General features: G+C 44.3%; 1 protein-coding gene across 1 annotated transcript in view; it reads right to left on the minus strand.

Annotated features, from left to right (window-relative positions):
* The window catches only part of SLC15A2 (solute carrier family 15 member 2), a 452967-nt gene extending 441521 nt beyond the window's left edge, over positions 1-11446 (minus strand). Inside the window, exon 1 of the mRNA XM_085647327.1 lies at positions 11307-11446. Coding sequence (XP_085503453.1) covers positions 11307-11352 — 46 coding nt within the window. The 5' untranslated portion in view covers positions 11353-11446. The remainder of the gene's footprint in view (positions 1-11306) is intronic.
* Between the last annotated feature and the right edge of the window lie 11378 nt (positions 11447-22824).

Genomic DNA, 22824 nt, shown 5'->3' on the forward strand with positions numbered 1-22824 from the left:
GAAGTGCTGACAGCCAATCAGATCTCACGATGAGATGTGCGGTTAGGCTCTGCCCAGATATATATGTGATTTTACTTTTGATTTTCTCAGGAACTACTGAACGGATTTACACCATTTAAGCAAAAGACACGAGTCTGAACTGAGGACTACCTCTTTGCCAAATTTGGTGTAATTCTGTTCAGCACTTCGGGCTGTAGCTGCGTCAACAGGTCCTATGAGAAAATGCATGGGGAAAACGTGTTTTGGGACTCCCCTTTTCTCTCGGCCCCCGCTTGAGGATTCACCGTGAAATTTTCAGGATAGGAGCGGACAGGAGCTGGCCAAAAGTTTGGAAACTTTCGCGAAGATTCATCAATCGATGCCAATGTTATTCCAAATAGAATGTTGCGGATTTCCTATGGAAAATAGGTCCTAACTATAAATACCTACTGGCGACTGCCAGTAGGTAATACTCCCTAACACATATAAATATCTCCTACCCAGGGATATGCAAAATGCACACAATCCTTTGCAAATAAATCAAGTAAATAGCACAGAATACACAGTGGACCCCAGGGCGGGACCAAACCATATACTAAGAAAGTGGTATAAGAACCGCGACTTGAGTCAGGACGATGTCGAGAGGGCGTAAAAGTGCTGGGGACCCAAGGAACCACCCAAGGTGAGTGTATAGGAACCCCACGGAGACCATGTGCAGTGTGGGAACATGGCTGCTTGCTCCGTACAAATCAATGTGTAAGGCATGGTTGGAATTTCGAAGATTAGGGACCCTTCCCAGTGAACCCTGAAGAAACTCTGTGAAAGACAGAAGGTTGAAGAGCCTCCCCACCCATGGATATCCCAGTACCCATGTTACCAACAGCAGGGGAGCCTGGTACATAGGTGTGAAGTGGTGTTGGAAACCGGTGTTTAACCCAATATAGGACTTAAGGAAAGTGACTCTGCTGAAGAAGGAGAAAGTGTCCAGTGGAATCTGAAGTTGGATTCTAGTTGAAAGGTACATACAAGCAGAGAGGACAGATTTTATGTCACTCAGATGTGACCAGGAGATCTGGAAGACAAATGCCCATCAATGTCGTGAGTTGGAGGAGAGTTGACAATGACCTTGACTCTGCAGCTGTGAGGACCAGGCAATGCTGAGGAAAACCAGAAGCCTTGGACGAGCTGTCCCACATCAGATGTCGAGTGCTGAGGGGACGGTGTCCGGCGGGAGCACCAACAAGCCTTGGCAAATGCAACCAAGGTAGAAGTCGACGAAGGGGCAATGTTGGGACCAGCAAGATCCAGGGGACTCACCACAAACAGGAGAGTCAAGACAGGCCCAGAGCAATCAAGGGAGCTCAAAAGAGGCAAAGATGACCCTCAACAGGACCCACATGCCAGAGGCACTGGAGTCGCAAGAGGACCTTGGGCAGCTCATCAAAAGATGCAGGCCACGGTGCAAACAATGTGATGTGGATAAAGCCTTTGGTCACTGGAGGTGCTTGAGGTGGGGGCTATTAGGCACTCGAAGATCTTGGTCGAAGGAAGCCAACAAGCCTTTGCAACTGTAAGTCGACGCGGCGGCCAGGGGTTTGTTTACTGCAGCTCCAATGAGGGATACTGGCCTCAAACTTGGTGAGACGGCAGGGCAGTCCTCAGGAGCTGTGGAAAACCACCACCTGTGGTGCAGAAACTTTTGGAGTCTGTAGGAGCCCAGGATGAGCTAAGTTGCGGTGCCTGCAAATGCAAGTAAGTGACTCCTTCACTTCAAGCGAGATTCCTTCAGGTGTCTTGGATGCCCACAGGTCTTGGAAGGTTCCTGTATGGTGCACAGGCACAGACGATGCAGCAGACTGAAAGGGAGATGAAGTCGAGCACAAACGAAGTCCAGTGAAGTCCAGAGTGCCCAGACGGTAGAAGTGGTGTCCGAATTGCATCTTGTCCCACAACGGATCTAGGGACCTACACCCAGGTAAGCCCTTGAGTACCCTAAGGAAAGGGTTGGGATGATTTAGAGGACCCTCCTAGGGGAGGGTTTGGACAGGGGGTAGGTTACTCCCATGTCCTTTCTCCAGTTTCGTGCCAGAGCAGGAGCCAAAGGCTCCCAGAGCTGGTTTGAACTGGACTATGCACGGAGGCACCAAATGTGCCCCACATGTAGACTTAGTGGCACTGGCAAGCACATCCACCCGGTCCCAATACACCTCCCTGTGACAGGATGCCTATTGTTCTGCCTTCCCTTGCTCGAGCTTGGTTCAGCAGCAGGACGGCAGAATCGTGTCTCTGGTCGGCAGTAACCATTTTGTGCTGTCCGGGACTAGAAGTCTGGCACCGGGAACACTGAGAGCCTAACGGAGGTCTCTTCCAGTGCTTGGAATTATACCTCCCATACCATTTATGGTGTGAAGGGTATGATTCCAACTTGTTTGATACCAAACATGATAGGATTTGTTGCAGCCAAGTTCGAGATGGTCATCACGTAATTACGCAGTGCCCCTCTGTATGGTATATGGCTGCTTCACTTACAAACCGGGAGAATGGATTCCATAGGCTGTAGGAGTGCCCTGCTCATGCAGGGGCACCCTCACACTTAGAACCAAGCACCCTGCCTTCAGGATTGAAAAGGCCTGCGATAGGGGTGACTTATAGGGTTTAAGTGCAGTCCCCCTAGATATAGGAAAAATATATCGTTAGTAAGTGGTGCTAGCACCAGCTTACACAGGCTGCAATGACGGCCTGTAGTTCCATTTTGAATGGTCTCGCATGGGTGACATAATGCATGCTTCAGCCCAAGGGTGACATCTGGGGTACCTATGTCCTGGGTACCTTAGTACCATATAGTAGGAACTGATAAGGTTACCCCAGTATCCAATCTGGGATGTTCCTAAGTACTGAACATAACAATTTAAGGGAGAAAGCAGAGAGACTGGGGTCCTGATTAGGAGGATCCCAGTCAGACAAGTCAATAACAGCTTAGCACCCGGCAAACAGTGGGGGTAACCATAAATGCAGATCCTACTTTCCTACAGGGGGGCCGTGCACCCTGTCCCCATAAATATTACTCTTTGCTCTGGGGTGGGCTCCTTGGGGCATCTAATAGCTTGGGGAGGGTGGCAGTGCATCCCCCTTCCCATAAACATTCTTATTTGCCTCGTGTGAGCTCCCGATGCCTCTGGAGGCTCAGGGAAGAGGCAATGTAGCCTCTCTCCCCTTTATGGACACAGCCCAGGGAAAGGTTCCTGGGGGCATATAATAAATAAATATGGCCTGGCCGCTACTTCGATTTTGTTCTCGATTCCCTGAGAGTCATGTAGGATCGCAGCATTTGTTACTATTTGTTTCTTTTTTGGCCGGGTGTCCTTCTGGGTCCCCCGCATGGGACCTAGGGGGTCAGGGTATTTCGTTCCTGCCCCCATATATCTTTATTTTTAAGAACTTCAGGACAGGGGACTAAGGGCCTGATTATGAGTACAGTTGCAGTGGAGTGTCAGGAACCACCACACTGGTGGTCCAACTGCTGCATTTTGAGCTAGGCAGTTCCACCTCCACAAGATCTCTGCAACTGCCAGGGATTTGCAATCCCTGGCAGTGGCACTGCAGTCAAAGGCTCCTATATACTTGGCGGTGCCACTTTGTCACTCCCGAGCATATTTGAAGTTTCTTAACTGCCACAGTCTTCATGGCGGTGAGGCTATCATGAAAACTGTGGTGGTGAGGAAACAAAGGAGGCCCTACTGGCCCCCCTGTTGCCTCAGGGCCAATGAGTGCATGCAGGGGGCACATGTTGTGCCGTCCTGTGTGCATTCACACCCTGTTTCAGCACGGCATGGACTTTACAGCCCATGCTGTGTTGGAATGGGCTTTGGCGCTCCCATTGTGGTGCCTTTTTAATAGGCACAACTGTGGAAATGCCAAGGGTCGCCCACCAGACCACGATTACTTGTAATCTGGCAGGCGGACGGCGGTCGACTTTGGCGTTCCTGGAGCTGGATAGGTGTGGCAGCCCACTCAAGGACCGACAATCTTGTAATCAGGCCCTAAGTCCTTGAGTCCACTAATGGCTGCCAGCAAAGTTTTCTCACATTGCTAGCACCCAATCAGAGCTCTTGCTCTAGAGGGAGTCTGATTCCTACAGGAGCGAGATGGCCCAAAGGAAATAAAGCTACCTGGCCAATAAAAATGCACCATTTTTAAAGTGGTGGACCATCGAGAGTGTTGCAGGCTCAACCATCCAAATATCCATATTTTTTCACCTTTAATTTCACAAAAACTACTGAACGGATTTACAGCAAATCACAGAAAGTACAATCTATGGACCAAGATCTATCTTGCTGAATTTGGTGTAAATCAGCAGTTTTTGCTGTAGACCCTCTTAAAGAAGTCTATGGAAAAAGCTTGGGGAGTTTTTCTCAGCCCCTTCTTGATGGATCGCCCTGAAACATTTGTGCACAAACTAGTCAAAAAGTATCACCAAAAAGTACTTTTCAAATGGAAGAGCAGACCTAACTATAACTACCTAACTACCTAGTGTCGATCACCACTAGGTAATACACACACACATATATATTTTAATGTTTCTATTTTTTGTGAATGTGTTTTGGAATTTAACATTTTTAATATAATGGGGCCGATTCCGATCCGGGTCGGAAGGGCACCGAACGCGATCCGGCCGGAAAAACTACGAGCCGTACAAGTGTTTTCCAGCCAACTCGTACAGCTGTACGAGCGAGCAAGTACGATGCGAGCTCCGTGAGATTCACCGACCGAGTCGTTTCCGGGTCCGAACCGCTCCGTACGACTCGGTCGGAAGCTAACCGTGGCGTGCAATGGATGCGATTTACAAACGAGCCAGTACGATGCACGCGTCAAACAGCCTGTGTGAGCTGGAGTGTCCGGCTCGCAAAAGCTCCTGGACTCGGACTTCGGGGGTCCGCGTCGGACCCCCTGACACCCGCAGCCCTATGACTCAGACACAGGGGGAGACCTATGGGTCTCCCCAACACAGGCATGTACGGTGCGTATGGCACCAATGCGTACCCACTATAGGGGGCGCACTTGTTCGAGACGTACCCATTCAGTCAATGGAAGCGCATGTACGCGTCGTACAACTGGCTCCCATTGACTTCTATGGGAGTCCGACCGAACCGAGTCGGACAGCATACGTGTGCATCGTACTTGCTTGGTCGGACTGTAGGGGTCTGGCTCGGTCGGAAAACACTCCGGATCCGACTCGGTCAGAGTGCTTTCTGACCCGGATCGGAATCGGCCCCAATATAGGAATATAGTATTTAAATATACTAAAATCATAAAAAATATAACCAATTCAACAACAGAAACATATACATTAATTTAGCCAACAAATAAGATATTAAAAATTATAAATCCCAAAACACATTCACTAAAAATACGATAAACATTAAAATGTATTTAAAAATAAAAACAAATTGTACAAAATATCAAAAAACAATTCTACAAAATCATTTTAACTAATATTATGAAAACTGTTGGAATCTAAGAATATTAAATATACTATTCCCACTATAGTTTATGCAACAGTAGGGAAAGTTTGGGATTTCGGAAGGATAAGATGTACTATTCCTATTCCAGTCACCTTAATAGTAGGGAAAGTGTTGGACTTTGGATGAGTTGGGTTTACTATTTCTACTCCAGTCAATGCAACATTAGGGAAATCTTCTGACTTTAGAGGGGTTAAATTTACTATTCCTGCTCCAGTCCAAGCATAAGTAGGGAAAGTGTTGGACTTCAGAGGTGTGAAATGTACTATTCTCACTGCAGTCTAGCCAACAGTAGGGAAAGCAATGGAATTCTGAGGGGTTAAATTTACTATTCCGACTCCAAACAGCACAACAGTAGGGAAAGTGTTGAATTTCAGAGTGGTGAAATTACTATTTCCACTCCAAACAGTGCAACAGCATGGAAAGTGTTGGGACTTCACTGAGGTAAAATGTACTATTTCCACTCCAGTCTGTGCAACAGTAGGGAAAGCGTTGGACTTCAGCGGGGTTACATTTTATTTTCCCACTCCAGTCTGTTCAGCAGTAGGAAAAGTGTTGGACTTTCAATGGGTTAAATTTGTTATTCCGAATCCAAACGGTGCAACAGTAGGAACAGTGTTGGAATTCAAAGGGGTAAACTTTTCTAGTCCCACTCCAGCCTTTGCAACAGTAAGGAAATCATTGGATTTTGGAGGGGTAAAATGTATTATTCACACTCCAAAAAATGTACATGTAGGGAAAGTGTTGGACGTTGGAGGGGTTAATTTTACTTATCCTACTGTAGTCCATGCAAGATTAGGGAAAGTACATAATTTCAAACATTACATATGTGAATAACCCTAAAACAAATTGAAAAAAATTAAACTCTTGATAAAGAAAGAATTAACATGAAAAAAATATATATGTTTTAAAAAACTAAAAACAATTAATGAATTTTCATAATTACTATTCAATAGTTATTAATTATTAAATAATTGTTATTCAATTATTAATTAATTAGGTTTCCGCCCTTTGCCCTTACAAACCTAGAAGGCCGCAACTAAATATAATTAAGATAAATAATGATTCCATAATTTATGCATTTATTACCTGGGCTTCCTAGACTTTTCTCTTGGACAGCCATGGACCTTGTGGTCAGGAATATCAAATATACTGGTCCCACTCTAGTTTATGCAACTGTAGAGAATGTTTTGGACTTCAGTGTGGTTACATTTACTATTCCTACTCCAGTCACCGCAATAGTAGGGAGAGTATTATACTTCGGAGGAGTTACATTTACTATACTTCCTCCAGTTAATGCAACAATAGGAAAGCGTTGGACTTTGGCGGAGTTACTATTTCCACTCCATTCTAAGCAACAGTAGGGATAGCATGGGACTTTAAATGGGTGAAATGTACTATTTTCACTCCAAATTGTGCAACAGCAAGGAAAGCGTTGGATTTCAGAGAGGTTAAATTTACTGTAGGGAAAGTAAATTACTATGCAGGGGTTACATTTTCTATTTCTACTCACAAAAGAGCAACAATCAGGAAACTGTTGGGCTTAGGTGGGTTAAAATTTACTATATGAATCAACAAAGAGAGGGACTTAATAGAGGTCCAACGTACTTGCCCTGAGTTAAGCTAGAAGACAATGAAAGGTACGGAGTTCCTCGGTGACAAGTTGGCCACCTGGTGTGTACTCAAGGTAGTGAGGAGGTGGGGGAAACCTCCTGTCGGAACTAGGACCCTCACACACCCAGCAAGCTAGGTGTCATACTTCATCATATGGGTCTGCTCCTCGTTGAGCCGGTGCTGCAATGCTCGACGGACACCCATAAAGGGGCTCTTTTTCGGATTTCTTTAGTTCCTTGCCGTATAGGTGCCGTGGGTGTGAGGGGCCTAGAGGCGTGTAGATGTGGTGTGTGGATTAAAACAGGTAAGGGAATCCTTTGTGATTATTTTTATTTTGGAAAGGTCCCAACCTGACTAAAAAGGGAAGAGAGGGGGGCGACTATTTTGTTTTAATGTGACAAAAATTCGCTCTACCCCCAGATAGTCAACATGTTTCTCGCCTCAGAATGTCACGAAGTGATCAGTTGGCGATTCCTCAGGACCAGGTGACTAAAAAACTATCTACAGTGGGTGGTGTGGTGCAACGCTACCTACCACTCTTTTAATCCAAGGGGGAATGCCCCAGAGAAGGGCAGCAAACCTCTTTGGTTTTCATGTGCTGCCTCATCAGATCACAGCAGAGTAATTTGGACACACAGTGTAGTGTCTCTGCTCCCGCTCGGAGCTTCGTGGCTCACCTACCCGCTCCGCTGCATCTGCAAATTTACTATAACCACTCCAGTCTGGGCAAAACTAGGGAAAGCGTTAGACTTTGGAGGGATTACATTTATCGTTCCCACTCCAAACAGCACAAGAGTAGGGAAAGTGTAGGACTTTCGTAAAATGTATTATTTCCACTGCAGTCTATGCAACAGTAGGTATATTATTGGATTTTGGATGGGTTAAATATACTATTCTCACTCCAAACAATACACAGTACCGAAAGTGTTGGACTTTGGTAGGGTTCATTTTGCAATTCCAAGTGCAGTGTAAGCAAAATTAGGGAAAGCACTTCACTTCAAACACATCACATATATGAGTAACCCCTAACTATAGAAAAAAGTAACTCAATATAAAAATATTAATTAACCTGTGAAATATATATTAACCAATGTACATTATCACTATCAAATAATTATCAATTGATAAATACTTGTTATTTAATTATTAAATAATTAACTTCCCACTCTATACCCCTACAAACCTACCAGTCTGCAACTAAAATATAATAAAATAAATAAGAATTCCATAACTTACATGTTTAAAATTCACTTAAATAATAGATTTATAAATCATAATTAATAGTTACTTCATTATTGCCTAATTAACTTCCCACCCTATGCCCCTACAAACCTAGTATAACACAACCAAAATATAAGTAAAATAATCAGTATTCTATATTTTACGCAATTTGAAATCAATTAAATGATTAAGTAACACTTAATAATAATTTGCTAATGAATTATTAATTAACTTCCCACCCTATAACCCTACAAACACAACAGCCCTCTACTACACTATAAATTGCTATTAAAAATGAATACGAAAATTAGCACGTGAAATTACAGGCTATATTTCAAAAATATTAATAACATTTTTATAACCAATGGTAACATAAAGTTAATATAGCCACTATAACACAATATAATATTTAAAAACTATATTTTAACCACTTTATTACAGAAAATATTGAACATCAATATTATTTAAAACAATATTACTTACCTCAAAAACAATATTCTTAAGAACAATATTATTTCATCGCTATATTTATGTATCCCAATATTTTATTTCTGATATTTCTGTCTCCTAATATTTACAACTCAATGTTTTGTTCAAACACCCCCCTACCAGCCAGACATCAACCGAGAGACCCACTCCTACAACTCTCTATGGCATTGCACATACCTGGTACACTGCACACCTTCTGTGCTTGTACTCTATTCCCCCCTCATCCTTCCCTCCCTGCTGGTCACCACACACCTCAAATTCTTCTCTGCATCTGATTTATAGCCCCAGTACCATTTATCCTTCCTATGAAGCATTCCAATTATGATATCTAAATCCCTATTCCGCCCTTCATGTGCTTCTTACAACTTTATGTCCTCTAATTTCCACTCTTCCTTCTGCCATTTGCCTAAAGCCAGAAAGGGAATGCAACTAGCGCTCTCTCGGTTCTTTCTCTGCCCTCCTTCTTCCTGCACTTTACATTGCATCACCCAGTATTCAATCTACCACCCCATGCCTCCCTACATTGTATCTCCACTCTGTATGGGATAGCATTTTACTGCTTAGCAGGTAGCACAGATGACAATTCATCAAAATGCTAGGAGTATCAAAAGTGACCTCACAACCTTTGACCTTAATGACATCACAGGAAGAGACAACAATTGGCCTTTGACTCTGAATCTTCTCAGGAAGTGATGCCACTTAACCCTAATGGTATCACATTAACTAACATCACTGAAGCTCCACAATAACTGAGTGACTAATATAACAACACAAAACAAATGTCTATTTTAGATACACCTATAATAGGGTTCTGACTTGACCAATGAAAGTGGTGGTGTGTAATTCAGTAGTTTAACAGCTTCTTACGAGCTTCGGGTGAGTTTTCTCACTCTGAAGAATAGTTAAAAACACTTTCACATAAATTTGCTAAAAATACATGGGCTCTGAAAGTGCTTTAATTAAGTATTCAAGTCTTTTTGTGGTGTGAAAACCCAATGAAAGCTGATGCTCTGCACGAGTTGACCCCATTGTTTTAAAAATGTTCTCTGGGTACCTGTATATGTCACACTTCCATTGTGCCAGGATCAGCATTTTGTCATGGGTGTCCCACCATATTCCAGTAGCCTCTAATGCCCAAAATTACCGGCTGGTGCCAGAATTGTTCTGTTAATGCCATCAATATACCGTGTGTGACCCTTACATCAAAATAATCTCTAGTATATGTCAGGGGTAACATTTTGTTATGGTAGCCCCACTACTATATTCCCTGGCTGTCCTTCATTATGCAAAGAATTACCTCCAATGTGCTACTGCAAGCATTTTGCCATGCATGTCCCATGCTAGGACTTTCCTCAATATGTCAGCACTGGTATTGTTCGACAAGTGCCCCACGAGCAAAGAATTACCTCTAGTACACCGGTACCAGTCTTTTATCATAGGTGCCCATTGTGCCAAGAATAGCTTCCATTATGGCAGTGCTAGCCTTTTTTCACGGGTGTCTCAATGCCAAAATGTACCTACAGTATGCCAGCACCAGTCATTAGCAATAGATGTCCCATACATCAAGTAATACCTCTATTATGCCAGTGCCAGTATTTTGTCGCAGGCCCATGTCATGTCAAGAATTGCCTCCAATATGCCAGTTCCGGTATTTTGCCTTAGGTGCTTCTGTAAACCAAGAATTACCTTCAGTATGCCAGGGTTAAGGCAGACTTGCTAGCATAACTCATTTTCACTTATTCCCACTTATATTCATTTGCTCACATTCATTCTCACTCACTCTCACTCAATAATTCTCTGTCGCTTGCACTCACTGATTATCACTCTCTTGCACTCCCACTCTTTGCTCACCCATTCTCACTCATTCATACTTACTCCCACTCATTTTTACTGATTCACTCACACTCACTTGCACCTACTCTCACTCACTCATTCCTATTCACTCTCACATATTCTCACTCATTCTGCCTCTCTCCCATTCGCAAGCATTCAATCACACTCTCACGCCCTCCCTCACTTTCATACACTCTTTCTCTCTCACACTGACTCACTCATAGTAACTGACATTTAATCTCCCTCATTCTCACTCACTACCTGTCACTGACACAACTTGTTTTAGGTGTAATGTCAGCAGTTGTATTGTATCTGGATGCAATAATGGAAAGAGGCAGCAAAATACCAGTCGGGCGGCACACTATGGTAAGAACAGATTTTTAGGTTAAGTGTTTAAGCCACACCCTTGGTTACATAGGCCACGCCCCTCTAAGAGACCCCCCCCCCCCAGTTTATTTATCCCACCTAAAGCCCTGCTTATGTATCACCTAATAAACGTCCCTTTGACTCGAAATAGCGCAAAGTTTCACAAATCGCCACTTTAGGGCTACTTTTGGAAAGTGAAGCCCAGGACAACACTTTTCAGTGTAAAGAGTTAATAAATCCACCCCATATGTTTAAAGCAAGAGCGCGGGCAAACGCTGTAATTACCATTCTTGGATTTCAGAACGACCGAGTTGTCTTCCCCAGCTCCCATGATGAGTGCACTGGTCTGCTGTTCCCTCGGCTCTGAAGACAGTCCGCCTGCTGTCAGCGCCCTGCCAGCCACCCCCCTCCCTGCCTCCGCCCCGAAGACTGTCCGCCGCCTGCTAGGCGGAACGTTATGTAATCCCAGGTTAAAGTTTTACTCCAGCGCACAATTGCCGGTTTGAAGTTTGTTTACATCACAGACAGACGATGACACCTATTCTGTCGAGCGACTCCCAAAAATAAATGAATACGCAAATGAGGAAGGCGTGCCGTTGGGTGGAACGCGACCTTTGCCTCTTGACCATGCGCGTGGTCGAGCGCTCCTTGGACATAGCTACTGTCGTAAAGGAGATGGTCATGGGTTTGCTCGGTTTCTTGAAGATGAAACATTTGAAGCGCCATGGCTGTTAAGATGTCTTGCCACTGTCTGGGTCAAATAAAAGGTCCTCTATGAAAAAGGAAAACTCAGCGTGTGACACGCGCTGCCAAAGTACATCGTGTTCTTTTTTTTAACTATTTGATGTATTTTACTTTATTTTATGACCGTGACATTTTTGAGTTTCTTAAATTGGTGTGTGAAGTTAGAAAAAAATGTAATCTTGCCTCCTTTCTGTAGAACTTGATACAGAACACATGTGGATACTTTTATTTACCTCAGTTGGTTACAGGATGACTCAAGGTGAGCAAATCAGTGCATTAGGGAAATTGTTCGCCTTGGTTCAGTCAAATTATAGAAAAAGGGTCAGCGCACTTGAAAATAATTGATTTGTAAAGTGAAAGCCCAGCAGTGCAAATGTTATGTTCCGGTGACACAGGAGGGGGAAGGGGGGTTATCCGTTAACCCTAACCCAACACTCCAAATCAGTGATATTAATTTATTCAACTTTGGAAAAGATGAAATGCGGATCCCTCCCTGGTGTTCCCAGAGCTTGCATTGTACGGACAGGGAGCTTCAGAGGCGCCGTTTATATCAAGTTAGCAACTCTCTGGCACTCTACTGTGAGAAGGGATGCGCTGCCCCAGTTGCTGCAGAGTGCACCTGGAATGGGCGTGGTTAGTGTCTTGCATCCAGCTGTGCTCTGTAGCTGTCATTAGTGCTGGTTCAGTTTCGCATCATTTGGCACAGTCAGCAAAGGTGTGACAGTATGAAGTTCCTCTGTTGTCAGCTGCACCGCACCTCTGCTTTTCTTTATTTTATACTTGTGTGCCCTGCATTTCTCAAATGCAACGACAAAGTCAACAGGCCTGGCTCTAATGTGCCAACACATGTAAACACAGGCATTTACAACTAATGCATACAGGCATATCCTGCAGAAATGCTGCTTATCACATCAAAGCCAGCCATGTTTGCTGGTTGACAAAGTAGCAAGTTGATGCCTAGTACAGCTGTTTGCAAGACCACTTACACTACTGTTTCTGGGGCAGGCTGGATGCGGTACTTGGTCTGAATATGGGTCTTTCAACACACTTTGCATACAGGTCTTAGGAAAACATCTAAACCCTCATCAAACTGAGGAAGCGTTTTGAGAGTCAGACCTCAAGAGTGCATTGAAACAGGTATTGGCAGGTGTTGTGAAGGACAGGCAACAAGGCTCAGTGGAGACAAAGCATAGCAACAAAGGTGTGCCACAGGTGCTACTAAATAGCTTCCTAGGGGCATCATTTCAGAAACACAACTCTGGGGTGTAGCGGATAAAGTTTTTTTCTGTCCATATTCCACGATTTGAAACTGTATTAATGGTGCAATCTACGACATGAGGCGCACGCACCAGTTCTGGATTACCAAATAAGCATAGTAGGTACTGGTCTATTGCCCCACTCCTTGTAGGGGCCCAGCGACAACGGATCCAACTACAACTTAAAGTACATAAACCAGAGACACAGGATTCACATGACAGTTTGTCTCCTAAAAGCTCACTGTTGTATCTTCATATTGGTTCGTCCCAGTTTCCCCCCACCCTTTTCCCACTAGTGGTACCCTCTTAGAATGTTGGGATGAAGGCTCTGTTGGAATGTTGGCAGAGAGCCTGAGGAGGTGAACACCAGCGGCAAGCTGGAGATGTAGCTGTTCTGAACTTGGAATAAAGAAGAAGTAACTCACCGGTGTGTCTGTCTTTACTTCATTTATTGGCGACGAGAACGGGATGCTGTGAAGGGACAGCGCTGCATCTTCCCCTGTGAGTTTCGTCTTGCAAGCTGGTGGTGTTGTTCTTCACATCTGTTGAACTGTACTTGCTAAAAAAAAAAAAAAAGAAGAGTCTAAAAGAAGAGTACGGGCGAGCCTGCCGCATCTTCACGAGTGCTTTTAAACAAGGTAATTGAAGAAGCGGTGAGGTGATTGATGGTGTCATATCAACTTATAAGTCGTAGCTGCTTTGAAAGTCAAATCATAAGGTGTGGCGAAGAGATCACTGAGGTGTGGACAGAGGAGCTAACGTGCGCATCGTAGCGTTTTCAGTGGAATGAGACAGAAGGGCATGGAAAAGGTGTCCTCACAGGAAATGCTTAGCGATGTGGATGAAAAGACTCTAGTCTTAGTATGAGGGCAGACTATGAAAGGAAAGAAGATCTTTGAGTGTTTCGTTGACCGGCACGGGTCAAATAAGCATACGGAGTGAGAGTGGTAAGGAAGTGTAAATCTTCAACGTGGAAGCGCGGAGGAACGAGCATCGAGGTGAGAAAAGGGTGAGGAAACTCACACACACGAACGGAAGACGGAGCTTGGAAGGTGTGTTCACCTGTGGAGGAGCGCTGGATTTCGGGCGTCGCTGTGAGAGAAGTGTGTGAGGAGATCTTCCTATGCTAAAGAGGACTTCCGGGTAAAGCTGATGCGCAGGTAAAACTGACGGCGATTTCCCGCAGCAGATTCTACAAATTCTGATAGCGGACTATGCCAGGTTTTTGAAAACTGTGTGAAGGGAAACAGCGTCAGTGGTACTTGAATAGTTGTTCGTTCTCGAGGAAAGAATCTTCAAATCGGAGGGACTGAGCCTACGGATAGGAAGCAAAAGCAAGTTAAGGGGGTCATAAAAGTTTTTTTGTGGGGACAAATACGGTGAGAATTGAAGTAGGTTGCGTAGAGACTTGTGAAAAAGGTGAAGGTCATGCAAATAACCATTTTAATTTTCAGAGGGACAATCAGAAGCTCTAATGATATGAGTCACGTATTATAAGCAGTTAATGTTGTTATAAGCAATAGACTTAGCATAGAGTTATAATCTTTGCAGGTTTAAGTGGTTGTTTCCCTCAGCTCCTTCTCCTCAGCCTGTTTGTCATCTTAAATTCCAATCGCTACAAGGAAATGGCAGGAGCAGGCATGAGTCAACCGCCTGCGTTCTTGAATGAAGTAGGAGAACCGGAAATACCATGGCACAGATGGGAGGGTATTTTTAAGTCATACCTCATTGCCATTGGTGGGGGAAATTTTTCGAATGTGAGGAAGCAGCATATTTTACTGCACAACCTGGGTGTTCAGGGAAGGAAGGCATTTGAGGACATCACAGGGAGATTAGTCGAGGATGAAACAGATGATGAAGAGGTAGGAGGGGATGTATATGAATACACATTGAGGAAGTTGGAGGAGCACTTCAGACATAGAACAAATGTAGTACTGGAAAGGCATACATTTTTCAAAAGAAGCCAGAAGAGGGAGGAGAAAGTTTCATCGTATGTAGCAGTTCTAAGGGGTCTATCAGCAACCTGTGAGTTTGGAGTTTTAGCGGATTCATTGATCAGGGACCAGTTGGTGCGGTGTACCAATGATAACAAGGTGCAGGAAGAGTTGTTAACAAGGAATCCAGATTTAGAGGAAGCAATAAACATTGCTAAGGGTTTAGAACACACAGCGATATGCATGAAGGAAATAAGATTATCCTCAAGTGATAGTAGAGACAAAGGAGAAGCAAAAGCAGGAATGATAGAAGAGTCAATATGTAAAGTGGGGGATAAGAATAAAGAGGTTCCCAGGAAACAGATGGAGAACTGGTTGTGTTACAGGTGTGGCAGTCCTAATCACTTGGCGAATAATTGGAGGTGCCCAGCCAGAAACACGGTATGCAGGAAATGTGAAAAGAAGGGTCATTTGGCGAAGGTGTGTAAAGCATTCATACCCAGAGTAAATGAAATTGGGTGTGCTGAGGCAGATCTGGGGGACGGTAAAACGTATATTTTCCAGGTTGGTCAGGGAAGCAGTGTAGAGAAGGTACAATATCCTTCTTGTGAGGTTGTTTTAGATGGGGAAAAATTTCAAATGTTTGCTGATTCGTGCTCACCATTTACACTCATTGAGGAGAAAGGATTTAAAGAAAAGTTCACTGAAAAGAAAATAGAAATAGAGAATGCAGCCATCAATCCCTTGGGTTACAGCAAGGAACCCATTCCATTAGTGGGTATGGTGAGGATGAGGATAACTTTTAAGGATAGGCACACAGTAGGTAAAGTATACATCACCAAGCAAGGGTCGAATCTCCTAGGGTGGAAGCACCAGAAGGATTTGGGCATTACATTGGACCCAAACAATGTTGAACAGGTCATGTTGGTTGAACCCCAGGGAGTGAGCAACAATTTAATTAAAGAATTTCCAGAAGTGTTTTCTGATAAATTGGGCAGATTAAAAAATTACATGCACAAAATTGTTTTGAAGGAGGGAGCGAAACCGGTGGTGCACAAAACCCGGTCTATTCCACTACTCATGAGGGAACCATTACAGGAGGAACTTAGAAAGTTGGTAGGACAGGGTGTGATAGAGGAGATAGAGAGCTCAGAGTGGTTGGCACCCATTGTCATTACTACAAAGGACAAAGGGGGCAGCATCAGATTATGTGTGGACTTGAGAGGATTGAATGAGAACATTATGGTGGATAGACATCCCCTACCAAGGATAAATGAAATGATGAGCACAATTCAGGGTGCAAAATTTTTCAGTGTTCTTGACTTATCGTCGGCCTACCATCAGGTGGACCTACACCCTGAATCACAGCTATTGACGGCCTTCACCACCCCATTTGGAAATTTTAAATTCGTAAGGATGCCATTTGGATTGGCGTCGGCCGCCGCTGCATTCCAAAGAATAATGCAACATATCCTGAAGGTTTGTAGGAAAATCTTGTGTTTTCAAGATGACATTTTGGTGTATGGGTCAAGCGAACAAGAACATGAGAAAAATGTAAAAATGGTGCTCAACAGATTGAAGGAGGCAGGATTTACTACCAAAGAAAGTAAATGCAAATTGGGTGTGACATCAGTGGAGTATTTGGGGCACACCAACTCGGAGGAGGGAATAAAACCTAAGATCGATTTGGTGGAAGCAGTCAGGAAGGCAAGTATTCCCGTGTGTAGGGAGGAGGTCTTGTCATTCCTGGGCTTGGCAGAATTTATGGCAAAGTATATAAGGAACTTCTCGATGATATCTCAGCCCTTAAGGGATCTAATAAAGAAGGACTCAAAGTTCACTTGGGGGAAAGAGCAAGAAGAATCTTTCAATCGGATAAAGGATGCCATAATTTCAGCCCCGTACATAGGAAACTTTGAGGTAACAAGGGATACCTTAATAACAACGGATGCCAGCAGCAAGGGAATTGGGGCTACATTGGCTCAAAGAGTGGACAATAAAGTGCGTGTGGTAGCATTTGCATCAAGATCATTAACAAGTGTAGAAGCAAACTACTCGACCGTAGAGAAAGAAGCATTAGCGGTGTACTGGGCAATAAGACATTTCAAGTTTTTTGTGTGGGGTACACCTTTCGAACTGTGCACAGATCACAAACCCCTACTGGCCATTTTCACAAGAAAGGAAATGGAGAATATGACTCCTCGCATTGCTAAATGGGTCCTGGGGCTGCAAGGATACAACTACAGGATGGTGTATTTACCAGGACCACAGAACAAGGTGGCAGATTTCCTATCAAGATCTCCTATGGATTCAGACGTTGGGGGTCAAAGGGAAAAGGAGGAAGTTCTGGAGATTTCAGTGAAAGCAGTGGATAAAGAACAATGGAACTTACATATGGGACAAGATGGTATTATCAAGGCCGTAAAGAACTATGTAATAAAAGGATGGCCAACCAAGTGCAAGGCACTTCCTGAAGAAATACATCCCTACTGGAATGTGAGAGATGAGTTGTCAGTGGAAGGGGATTTCCTGCTAAAGTCAAGGAAGATAGTTCCACCGGGGGGTCTCAGGAACCGCATTATAGACCTTTCGCATGAGGGTCACCTTGGCAAGAGTCTGTGCAAAGCCAGATTAAGAGCTGACTTTTGGTTTCCATGCATGGATCAATTGATGGAGGAGAAAGTTAATGAATGCGAGGCATGCAGCTTAAGTGATAAAAGCAAGGTGATCAGGCGGATCCCGCTGAGACCAGTAGAGGTACCTGAGGATCCATGGAGCAAGCTGGGGCTGGACATTGCGGGCCCCCTGCATGGGTTAGGTACACAGGATACGTATGTGTTGGTCCTGATTGATTACTATTCAAACTGGATCACACATAAATTTGTGAGCAAAATCAACACGAGGTCACTGATTGAGTTTTTGACTGAGGTGTTTTCCAAAGAAGGCATCCCAAACAGTATCATTACAGATAATGGGGTACAATTTGCATCAGAGGAAATTAAGGAATTTCTAGCAGATATGTCCATCACACACATTCGCACACCTTTGTATTGTCCTAAGGCAAACGGGAAGGTGGAGAGAGCAAATAGACTGCTAAAGGGTTGCATTCAGTTGGCTGTAACATCACACAAGCCAGTAGAACCGGCGGTAAGAGACATGTTGTGGTCCTACCATACCTCTCCCAATCTAGCCACGGGGTATTCTCCATTTGAGCTTTTGAGGGGGAGAAAGGCGGGCACAAAGTTGTCTCCAAATTGGATGCCTCGAAGAAAATCAGGGGGAATCAATCCGGGTGAGTTTAAAGAGAAAGTATTGGACAAACAGTGTAAATACAAGCAATGGTACGACAGGAAATGGGGGGCAAGACACAAGTCACTGGTACCGGGACAAAGAGTGTGGATAAGAAAGCCGTTCGGCTGGGGCAGCAAAGGTGACAAATTCTTTCCTCCTGAGAAGATCAGGGAGGTAAGGGGTAATGTGGTCATACTAGAGAATGGGAAAATGTGGAGTATGGATAGAGTGGCCACGAATCAGGGGGAAACCAGGTCTAAAGTAGTAGACAAGACCCTGGGGCAGTGTGGTAGATATGAAGGGGAGCAGGAGAGCAGGGGGCAGAGATACAGAAGTGCTCCCACATGGCACGAGGACTATATGATGTATTGAAGGGTTCCCCTTCACTTGTCTTTAACGTTTCCCAACAGGTGCCACGTTTTGGGTTCCCTTTGGGAAGGGAGATGTGTTGTATCTTCATATTGGTTCGTCCCAGTTTCCCCCCAACCTTTTCCCACTAGTGGTACCCTCTTAGAATGTTGGGATGAAGGCTCTGATGGAATGTTGGCAGAGAGCCTGAGGAGGTGAACACCAGCGGCAAGCTGGAGATGTAGCTGTTCTGAACTTGGAATAAAGAAGAAGTAACTCACCGGTGTGTCTGTCTTTACTTCACTCACCCTTTGGCAGCTGTCTGTAAATAAAATCTGGTACATTGGATTTTAGGAGATAATTTGCATGGGGGGGCAACATTTCGACCGCCTATGTGCCTCCATAGGGTTTCATCCGGCCCTGCCCCTCACCATTGAGGAGTGTGATTATCGACCACCCCTGATTTAAATGCGAGGGATATCCAAGCACCCAATTTTCTGCAGTCTCCCGGAGAGCTCGCCAAGGACTCAGGAGGTTGAAAGGAGTGCTTTCATGCCTGGGAAGACACCATTGATGCTGGCATTTTTGCAGCGAAGAGAAAATTCGCAAAACAAGTTCAACAGAACTGCCATCTCTCCTCGGATGGTTATGATTTGGATCCCTTTGAAGCTTGCATATGTGATCTGGGAAGGAAAAGAATAACTTTGTTGAAAGATATAGGTTTATTGGAAGAGCCCGAATGCCCAGTGAATATGTTGATCACTTTATAGCAGTGCGATGGCCTCTGATAACAACATGTACTTGTCCCACATTTCATGCGATATTATGAGATCAGCTTGTGCAGAAGGCCAATGATTGTTATGTGCACAAGAAGTTGTTGACAGAGAATCAAACACTAAACAGGGAAATTGAAATTGTACTGCAGGTCAGGGCACGGGCACATCACAACGAATAACGGAGCGAGCTGTGCATGAGCAATCATTGGGAACTGTGACTGACATCAAGCTAATGGAAACAAAAGCATGCTACTTTTCCAGTTGTAATACTGATTGCAAAGGAAATAAGGAACCTTCATCACATTCCAATCATGGTTTTTTTTATCATTGCTAGTTCAATGGACATGGGGCACCTGCTAGTAAATGCCCAGCTATCGATCAAGGCCAAGATGTACAAACGCTTTGCAGTAGGCTTGCCTTACCTTTTTAATACAAACCTGATGGAAAGTGTTGTGGTGAGATTAACAATCTAACACAAATTGCGATTTGCGTTGTATTGTAACGCAACGTAATGCAAAGCTGGGCAATGCGCTGCCTTGCATAACTTTGCATGAAGGGGATGTTCCATGCGTGGTACATGGGCATTACCGAGTACCCACCCGTGAATTTTGATGCAACTCCCCATCTACAAAGAATGGTAGACAGGGGTTTGCACCAAAATCCTGCAGCTCCTTGAGGCAGGTTACACCTTCTACACTAGTTAGCTTTCAAAAATTGCTATCTGAACACAAGTAGAAAGACTTGTGCAGGAATCTCAGATTGATAGGACACGCCTGCTATCAAAACTGTACATTGATGTTATTGCTTCTTACTAGATGTTCGCAATCCTACCTCATGTAAATGTGAAGCGCTCTGATACATAAGGGTCATGTTCGCGCTAGATAAAACTCTATAAATAAATAAAAGAAATAAATAAATAAATAAAGGTGTAACGAGGAGAACTGATTTCATTTCTCCTAATTTTTCCCTCCTTGAATGTGTGCTGCCTTCTGCAACACACATACAAAGTGGAAAATGCTTTAAAGCGAACGTTTGTTCTGGAAGGGGCCCCTCGCAGTATAAAAGCTATGCCGCACACAACACAGAAACCCTTGCACTATGACCCAAGGCTGTATGTGTTGGTGCATGGCAGCCAAAAGTGTGCCAGCACAAGGAGATAGCCAAACAGCGCCCAGTCTTAGTAGATATAGCGCTATTTTTCTCTCTCCGATTAACGAAGCACAGCATAGCAGAGGGGTCCGATTGACACTGCTGCATTATTGATGGCTATGTCAGTGGCTCAAGGAACTAATACTGTCAAGGAAAAAATAAACTCACTGAAAGATGAAAGTAGAAGAATTATGCAGACTTCATTTTGGAAGTGAACAAGATGGCTGACCCCAAGGATGTTCGATGTGGATCACTGTAGGGTTGGATTGGACTGTAGGGCAATCAGGAAGGGACAGATGGGCTGGTCTCACATATCAGTGTGTGGACCATTTTCTTACTGTTTGTGGGCCTGTTTTATGGTCTGCCGGGTGGGTTTTTACTGTTGATGTCCATAATATTAAAATAAACTTTGCCTGCAGCTAGCACACATGCTTGCAGTCTTCCATATCTTGAAAAACATGCATACAGCCTGTCTTTACAAAATTCAGAACTGTCCCAATTTGCAAACATGGGACACATTTTTAACTTTCTAATTCACTAGTGGTGGGAGGCACTTTCATTTTGGTGCCCAAGCCTATTTTCTGTCCTAGTCAGACCCTGCGTGGATGAACAGGTCACAGTTAAGCAATGGCATTTGTTAAACAGGTGATCATTCCGATTTTGAGAGCCTTAAGAGGAAGTGGAGGTAGACAGGAGAGTGGTTGCATTAACTGATGGTAACATGTGAAACCAGCAGAGAGTGTGTTGTGGTCCTGCATGGAAATCGAAGGAAGACTCTAATAGAGAATAGGAGAGAGTGGAAAACCAGACTGGAAAAGAGTAAACCTCACAAACTGCCAGCATTAGCCAATGATTGTGTGTGTCCGTAGCTGTTTTTCGGTGTTTCAGTTTCCATGGGTTATTTATTTACCCTTAGTAACTGCGTAGATACGTCATATGTGTAAGCCATGTTTTTTTATAAACGTTCACCTGTTGCACTTCCTGAAGTATTTGACATGTTTACGTGTCTTGATTCATTTTAAAGCCTGGAAGAGTGGGGTTATTATGTTCTGGCATGCTGCTTGCCTTTGATATGCAGCTGATTCCACACTGCATCATTTGGACTGGTATGCAAAGAATGTGGCTCCCCATAAGGCTATGCTGTTGGCAGCTGGAGGGTTTCTCTGATCTTCTTTGGTTTACACTTGATTCTCTGCGTTTTCAACAAACACTCTTTTCAATGCGTGGTTCCAATTCGTCGTAGAAACTTCTGACAAGGGTGTGACAGTCAGGAGGTGAAAAAGTAACAACATAAGTCTGTCAGAACTGTGTTCCTGCATCCGGCTGTGTGCTGACTACACAGCTCTGTGCCATCTTCTACCGCGTGCCAGACACATGCTGAGGCAAGGTGTTCCATCTAATAAAAAAGAACGGAGTGTCCCATACTTTAAAAGCACATTAACTAAAGAGAGTAGACTGCAGTATACAAACAAAAGGCAAAGGTTTGCCTGTCGCCCTGCCTATCTCGACTGCGCGTGCCTCACTCCAACGCCTTAGTGGGAATGTACACTGAACCAAAGCCATTGCCTGAGTGAGAAAACTTGACCACCCCGATCCTGTTCAGTTTTAGGTCAAGCCTAGGCAGCGCATGTGCTGCTCTGTGAGGCATGTTGTATTGAGGTAGGGACTTGAAGCTCCTCCCACTCTCCACCCAAATTTTCATTGGCTTGTGTCATTGTCCACGGTCAACTGCGGCTGTTCATTGGTCAAAAGGCTTAGTAGTTCCTCCTCAGTTCTGCCGTGTCTCATTTTGTAACCTCCCATGGCGACACCCCCTGTTACGTGTATTGTTGCTCGGTAGCAGCAGCGTCACTATGGGGGTGCGGGGGGTGCGGACCGCACCGGGTGACACCCTCACATGGGGTGACACCAACAGGGCAGGTGTGCGCAGAGCGACCTAACCTTTTAGGAGGAGGAGGTGCCTGTGCGCAGTGCGCACTGTCTCCTCTCCTTTCTTTTATTTGCTTCCCTGTGAAATGGATCCAAAAAAGAAAATCACTTTTGCTGGAAATCAATGTCGTATTTTTCAGACATTTAATTCCAAAATGCAGCATCGGGAATAAAAGTTTAAAAATATGAAAAATAAATAACTAAATAAAGTAGGACAGAGTGGTAGCAAACTGTCCAGATTGATTTTATTCACACCCAAACACATTAGCGCCACTTTTACAGAGTTTGCCAGTGAAGCGCTATTTTTGTTGTCTTGGCTTTGTTTTCCCTGGGCTTGGAACTAGTGCACCAGTCCTGGAGGAACTGCAATGTGAGA

Source organism: Triturus cristatus, chromosome 3_2 (genome assembly GCF_964204655.1).
Source record: "Triturus cristatus chromosome 3_2, aTriCri1.1, whole genome shotgun sequence".
Taxonomy (NCBI): Eukaryota; Metazoa; Chordata; class Amphibia; order Caudata; family Salamandridae; genus Triturus; species Triturus cristatus.